This window comes from Rhynchophorus ferrugineus, unplaced genomic scaffold (genome assembly GCF_030347505.1).
Source record: "Rhynchophorus ferrugineus isolate W39M unplaced genomic scaffold, kcgeb_rfMv2 rfM1, whole genome shotgun sequence".
Lineage (NCBI taxonomy): Eukaryota > Metazoa > Arthropoda > Insecta > Coleoptera > Curculionidae > Rhynchophorus > Rhynchophorus ferrugineus.
Window position 1 is genome coordinate 30,287,207 of NW_027472580.1, and position 7,755 is coordinate 30,294,961.

A 7,755-nucleotide genomic window follows, 5' to 3' on the forward strand; every position below is an offset into this window, starting at 1 on the left:
CTAGTGCCGGGAATTGTTCTTTGGCCGTCATTTCAACCTTTTCTGCCCTTTTTTCTTCGGCGGACTGGCTGAAATTCACCCTCGCCATCACTTTCGCAACTTGCTTCCATTTCCGTTGCTTCAATTTCTTTGTTTTTAGGTTTCGAGATGGTCTTGTCTTTTCGTCTTTCCACGATAACAATGTACGTTAACACGTTGTAATTGCGGCGGTTGTCGGCAAGTTGCTGGCCGAGGATTACGCGACGACTTCTTGCTGATGTTTGACTGCGCTGACTGACCCGCCATATTTGTGAGAATTCACTAAGAACTTTGACTGATAACACAGTGAAAAAGCACGTCTTACTTCGGATTCGGGCCACTAAAGGAGACCAATAAAGTATGTAATGTATAATAAAATTTATTTAGCGTTGGGAATTATCGACTGAAAACAGTCAAAACAGTCGATAGTCGTAAAACAGTCGATAATCAAAAAACTAGGGACATAGTAGTTACTATTTCTAGTAAAAGCACCGTTCGACTGTTTTTATTTATTTCGTGATGTTAGACGAAGATGTACGAACCTTTTCCTGTATAAATTGTGAGAGAGAAAAGGACGGAGACAATTGTTAGGACCAGTTAATGCTTATTTTTACAAAGGATAGTATAAGCGAGACAGTAATGTACATATTTCTTCACGTACTAAATTTAAAAAAGAAAAGGAAAAAAATAATTACTAAATACTATTTACCTGCAATTTATAATTTCATTTTAAACGAAACAGAATTACTTTTATATTTGAATATTCTGTGGATATATAAAAAGGAATGGAATTTTTCTATGGAATGGAATAATTCCACACAAATGTTTTATCGTATTTTAATATGTTGATATTTTTAAATAATATACTATAATAAATATAGACAATACAATAGAACTTAAACAAAACCTAGAAACTAAAGATGTACAATAACCATAAATACTAAATAAAATTTAAACATATACCTAATCATAAAATAAAAAAAATAATTCATGACATAATTTAAAATGATTGCATATTACTCCTAGAGCTTTTTTAAATAAAGTAAATGCTTTATTTATTTTTGAACGTAAATATTTTTTAACAAAAATCGAGAGAGTTATCGAAATATTACCTATTATTACCATAAAAACAGTCAAAACTATTTTACTATGTATCATTCACAATTTTGAACTTTTTACACTATTACATTAATAATCTTGATAAATATCGTTCCAAAATGCTGCTATATTAATTACAATATATTATTATTTACAAGCAACTACTAAAAAAATCATAAAACTACATATATACATATAAACCTATATAAGCATAAATTGGGTACATTTTTATCAAGGTCGCGGTTGGGACAAAAATAGTAACTAAAAGTACACGACTCAAACAATCGATGGCAAATAGTAACAAAATCAGGCGGACCGAAAATAGGGACTCAAAACAGTCGATAATTCTCAACACTAAATTTATTCTAGGGATAGTTAAATGAATATCGATATCTGTCGCCATACTAGTTTAGGTTATATATCGGTATTTATGGACCTATAATTTTCAATTTTTTTAATCAAGTATCGATATTTGTAAATAAAAGTATCCAATTTTTAGTTGTAGAGTAATATCGGTATTAAAACCCTCAACAACCGTACTTTTCCACCTAATTTCACTTTATTCCCGGAGCGCAGAAATCTTAAAACAAAAGTTCGATACGCGTATTGACCTTCTTCTGCTCCAGGCTTTTAAGCCATTTCCCTATTTTTATTTTTTCTTAAAAATATCGATATTTTTTCCTATTATATACCGATATTTTTTCCCATCCCTACTGTAAGAAGACATAACAATATATTCACTTTCCTTGTCTATTCATCGCTGTCAGATCTATTTTTGTTGTTTGTGTCAAGTCCTCTAAGATGGCTGATTTGTTGTCTGTTCCTTTAAAAAAACCAAGTGATGTAGATATATTTACACCGCTAAAAAATTTAATACAGTCAAGATATAGTACGGCAGATAATCCAGAAAATTGTACAGAAGCTGTAAATGAATTTTCCAAGCTCAGAAGTAATGCAATTGCCAAAGCTTTTGAGAAATACGAGAGTTCGTTGGAAATCATTTATGGGTATGAATCATACTTTTATTGTTAGATTTTGGAATTAATTATGGAATTTTATAGATATTATGATCAGTTAGCTTCTTTAGAAACGAAGATTCCACCTCAAGAATTGCAAGTTCCATTTAAATGGAAAGATGCTTTTGATAAAGGAAACATATTTGGTCATAAGGCTAGTTTAAGTAAATCTGATGCTATTAACCAATTAAATATATTTTATCCTGTCATCTTTTAGCTGTAACTTCTCTAAGTTTTGAAAAAGCATGTATACTTTTTAATATCGCTGCCTTACAAAGCTCAGTAGCAGCATCTCAAAGCATTGAAAGTGATGATGGTCTTAAGTTAGCTGCTAAACTTTTACAAGTAAGTCATTAGTTATTTTCATTTGTATACTTGAATTTTAAAATACATATTTGTTTTTAGCTATCTTCTGGAATTTTTAACTATTTGAAATCCACTATAATGCTTATAATTCAACATGATCCTACACCTGATATTAACCCAGATACATTAGGGGCTCTTTCACAACTAATGCTAGCACAGGCACAAGAAATTTTTGTTCGTAAAGCTATGCATGGTAATAATTGAAATCATAACTGAGGAAATAAATATTGATTAATTTTTATATTTCTTCTCTAGATAATATGAAAGATCCCATAGTTGCAAAACTTGCTGCCCAAGCAGAAGATTTGTTTGCTGAATGTCTTAAAGTATTTCAAAGGGATAATTTGAGAGCAATTTGGGATAAAGAATGGATACCAATTGTTAGTACTGTTATATAATTTGTTTTTTTATCCATGACAATATCAATATAAAATTTTTAATTTTCTTTATAGATCGCAGGAAAGCAAGCAGCATTTAGTGGTGTAGCAGAATTTTATCAAAGTTTAGTATGTAGAGAAAAGAAACATGTAGGAGAGGAAATAGCTAGATTAAGGGTGAGTGCTTTAATACTCTTGAATTTATATACTGACATTTAAAAATGAAAAGCCACTGTCTGCAATGTTATTATTTATTATTATTTTATTAATTTGATTTGATAAGGAATTGAATGAATAATATTTGATTTAAATACCTGTTTTTTTGTGATAAAACTATAATTTGTTGTATCAATAAAATGTAGTACAAAAATGTAATATGTATTTTTAATAGATGTAATTTTCATAAAATAAATAATTCTTGATTGAAAAATGCACTAAAAATAATAATTTAATATAACTTAACTGTTATTTCAGAGAGCAATTGAATTATTCAAAGCTGCACAGTCCAGATCAGGAAAGTCATTGTTCACAGATTTATTAAACAAGGCTGAAAAGAATTTAACAGAAGTTGAGAAAGACAATGACTTTATTTATCATGAAAGAATTCCAGATTATAAATCCCTTGATGCAATAGGTAAAGCTCCTTTGGCAAAAGTTTTGCCTCTACAAGAAAAAATGTCTCAAAATTTTAAAGGTAAAAAACAATTATTTTTCATTTTAAATGTTTATAATTATAGTTTTTTGTAGATTTGTTTTCAAATTTAGTACCTGTAGCAGTACATCAAGCTCTAGCTGCTTACGACTTAAGAAAAACTGAAATAGTTAATACAGAAATTACAAAATTGAGAGAAGCTACTCAAGAAATCAATGGGTAATATTTTCTAGATATAAATGACATTAAAAATACATTATTATTTCATTTTATAGTGTATTAGCTAGTTTAAATTTACCAGCTGCCATAGAAGTGACTGATTCTACAACTGGACTTCCCCCATCTATTGTGGAAAAAGCTGTCACTGTTTCATCTTTAGGAGGAATTAAGGAATTGAGTAAAATGATTGAAGAATTGCCAGATTTGCTAAAACGGAATCAAGATATTCTTGATGAAACAGATCGAATGTTGAATGAGGAAAAGTCTGCTGATGATTCTCTAAGACAACAATTTAAAGAAAAATGGAGTAGAACACCTTCAGACAAGCTAACTGAAATGTTTAGGTCAAATGCTGCTAAGTACAGACAAATAATAAACAATGCGATTGAGGTACTGAATTATTATTAAGGATTGTTGAATTTAAATTATATAAAATTTTTCTTCAGGCTGACAAAACCGTCCAAAGTAAATTCAATACCCACAAAGCAATGATGGAACTACTTAGTAAATCTCCTACAGAACTGGAGTCATCTTTACCTAGTGGGAATGGTGGTAGTGTAGGAAACTCTTCTGCAGTTCATCAATTAAGACAATTGATGGAAGAAGTTGAAACCATAAAGGCTGAGCGTGATACTGTTGAGTCAGATTTAAAAAGCGCCACTGCTGATATGAAAGATCAGTTTTTGTCGGCTTTAGCCAAAGATGGTGCAATTAATGAAGCAGCTTTATCATATCAAAATTTAAAAGAAACATATGGTTATTTGCAGAAACAAGTAACAGAAAGTGTTGACAAACAAAAAGATCTTCTTGTTAGGATTAGAGTTAGTTTTAAATAATGCTTACGCTGTTAACTTTATTCAATTAAATTTAATATTTCAGGCAGCACATGAAGAATTTACTAGAGAGAGAGGCACATCTGGTGGTGGTAGAGATGCAATGATGTGTCAATTAGCAGCTGCTCATGATGCATTTAGGGATTTGTTAAACAACCTTAAAGAAGGGACAAAGTTTTACAATGATTTAACCCAGGTTTTATTTATAGATACCTTTTATAACTGACTAATTCATTATAATGTGCTTTTCAGTTACTTGTTACTTTCCAAAATAAGGTGTCTGACTTCTGTTTTGCCAGAAAAACTGAGAAAGAAGAATTGCTCAAAGATTTAACGCAAGAATCTAGTAGATCTACTCCTGCTCCAACACCTTCCACCCCTAGCTACTATTCAGGTATTTTATATAACATTGACTTGTGTTTGCATTAAAACAATGTTATTTTAGACCCAAATAAAGGAAGTTCACCAACATCTACTACATCTGATGTAGTACCTCCACAACCTGCTGCACCACCTCAGGTTCCCTCAAATCTTCCTTATCCAGTTTATGTACAGGGTATGCCTGTACCTTATGGTGCAACTGCTAATACACCATATCCAGCTTATGCACCACCACCAATGCCTCAAGGATATAATCCATATGCGACATTGCCATATCCTAATAACTACAACTTTCCACAATCGGGACAACCAGGGGCTTATCCGCCAGGGACTTACCCTCCAGGAGTTTTCCCACAGTCACAGCAACAAGGATATCAACGTCCTCCTTGGTAAAATGGTTAAAGTTTGATATAATAAATTTACATCTAATTAGATATATATATAGCTTATGTATAAAATATTTGCACATGATTGTAGTAATGGAACTGTTAAGTTTACATTAAAAATGTATTCTTATTAAACATTTAGAGGTACTGATAAGAATTGAATAAATCAAGATGGTGCTTTGAAAAGTTGTGAATTTTAGAATTGTTTTGCATATATTGATTATAGTAATTATTTTTAACCTCTCTCGTTTAAAAAAAATATATTGATTTAGATATAAATGATAGAAGATAAGCAATTGTTAAGCATTTATAGAGATCATGTTACCCCTGAAAGAATTAATACAATAGTTACAATTGCAATTGTTATATTTACTTATCCTTCATACCTTTTAAGACTATAGAACTTATAAACCATAATCTTTGGCAAACAATTAATATTAGAAATTTAGCAAATAAGTAAAGAACTAAAGGGATTTATCCCGACTGGACTTACTGTTTAATGTGGGTTTCGAATTATGACATTCGGCGTTAGTTCTAACACTTTAGGGTATCACAGAATATATCTGGCGTGACTGAAATTATTTTTCTTGTCGGATATTACTATGTTGTATGCATTAATTCATAACTTAAGAATTCGTTATTGTCATCAATTCTTAGCACGCGCTCACGGTAAGAATCTAGTTCTTAAACACTACCACAAAATAGACAGAAAATTTTGCCTAACATCTCGGTTTAACTTTGAAAAATATTGTTTTATTTTCTATCTACAATCTATAAAAATCCGTCAGATATCTAGGACTATGTTTTATTTGGAGAGTAGTAGGTTTTTTTACACTTTAGTACTTTACTGATAAGAATTGAATAAATCAAGATGGTGCTTTGAAAAGTTGTGAATTTTAGAATTGTTTTGCATATATTGATTATAGTAATTATTTTTAACCTCTCTCGTTTAAAAAAATATATTGATTTAGATATAAATGATAGAAGATAAGCAATTGTTAAGCATTTATAGAGATCATGTTACCCCTGAAACAATTAATACAATAGTTACAATTGCAATTGTTATATTTACTTATCCTTCCTACCTTTTAAGACTATACAAATTATAAACCATAATCTTTGGCAAACAATTAATATTAGAAATTTAGCAAATAAGCAAAGAACTAAAGGGATTTATCCCGACTGGACTTACTGTTTAATGTGGTACTGTTTAATGTGGGTTTCGAATTATGATATTCGGCGTTAGTTCTAACACTTTAGGTATCACAGAATATATCTGGCGTGACTGAAATTATTTTTCTTGTAGGATATTACTATGTTGTATGTATTAATTTATAACTTAAGAATTCGTTATTGTCAATTCTTAGCACGCGCTCGCGGTAAGAATCCACTTCTTAAACACTACCACAAAATAGACAGATTTCAACGTTTTGAACTACACTGCTGTTAGTGTCGCCGTAGTATTCTAATATTCTTCACAATATCGCGCTGCTGTTCATTGATTTGCGGCCACAAGTATTAAGAGTTCGATCCGTGTTTATGATTTCACTATAGATGCCTAAAATGGTATTACCTGCGTCTCTAATTTTTTTTTCCTGAACTGTGTTGTATCTTGACCAAATAATTTAATATTTTAATACGATTTCGGAGAGAAAGAAGCAAAATTTAGCTTGAGACTCTCAAGGCATAAGCCTTCCTAAAAACAGAATTTGAGTATTGAAATCTTGGCCCATTGGGATTATTATATCAGTCATAGCTCTAACTAGCTTTAGTAGGCGATCTGTTTAATGCCAACACTAGTCTTTTCTTAATAATGCTCATACTATATGATCGAGAGTTCGAAGAAAATTAGGCGGTGATAGCATTCTAATGGAGCACATTCTGACATTTTTGCCTAACATCTCGGTTTAACTTTGAAAAATATTGTTTTGTTTTCTATCTACAATCTATAAAAATTCGTCAGATATCTAGGACTATGTTTTGTTTGGAGAGTAGTAGGTACACTTCAGTGCCAATCTAAAGTTATTAAAAAAAAACTGTGTTCCTAAGATGCCCCCTGTAAAAAAGAATTGTTGGAGTTACTTGCCTTTCTATTGCTTCACTATCTGTATCATACAGTTTAATTAAGTAATCTTTAGAATATGAATAAGTGTATCAATCATAAACTATTGTTCAAGAAATTTTTCTGACATATAAATGAAAAAAACTTAACATTCCATGGATTGCTCAGCTACAACTACTTTTGTGACTTTTGAAAATTCATCAAAGTTTCATTAGACTTAAATTTTTTTTGCAATGCCTTTTTACTCCGTCTTGATATAATTGGCTTTGCTTCTGATAAATCTCTGTACATATCATCTATCAATGCACAGCATTATACCATACATTCATAGAAGTTAATAAGAATAC

General features: G+C 30.7%; 1 protein-coding gene across 1 annotated transcript; it reads left to right on the forward strand.

The window, feature by feature from the left end:
* Positions 1-1,856: 1,856 nt before the first annotated feature.
* Positions 1,857-5,706, forward strand: ALiX (programmed cell death 6-interacting protein-like protein AliX). Its single transcript, XM_076419311.1, has 13 exons — positions 1,857-2,123; positions 2,178-2,296; positions 2,350-2,477; positions 2,538-2,691; positions 2,754-2,878; positions 2,951-3,052; positions 3,350-3,569; positions 3,623-3,746; positions 3,803-4,136; positions 4,193-4,567; positions 4,626-4,775; positions 4,832-4,973; positions 5,025-5,706. The coding sequence occupies exons 1-13, from the start codon at positions 1,918-1,920 to the stop codon at positions 5,351-5,353; spliced, it is 2,508 nt and encodes an 835-aa protein (XP_076275426.1). The 5' UTR covers positions 1,857-1,917; the 3' UTR covers positions 5,354-5,706.
* Positions 5,707-7,755: the final 2,049 nt, after the last annotated feature.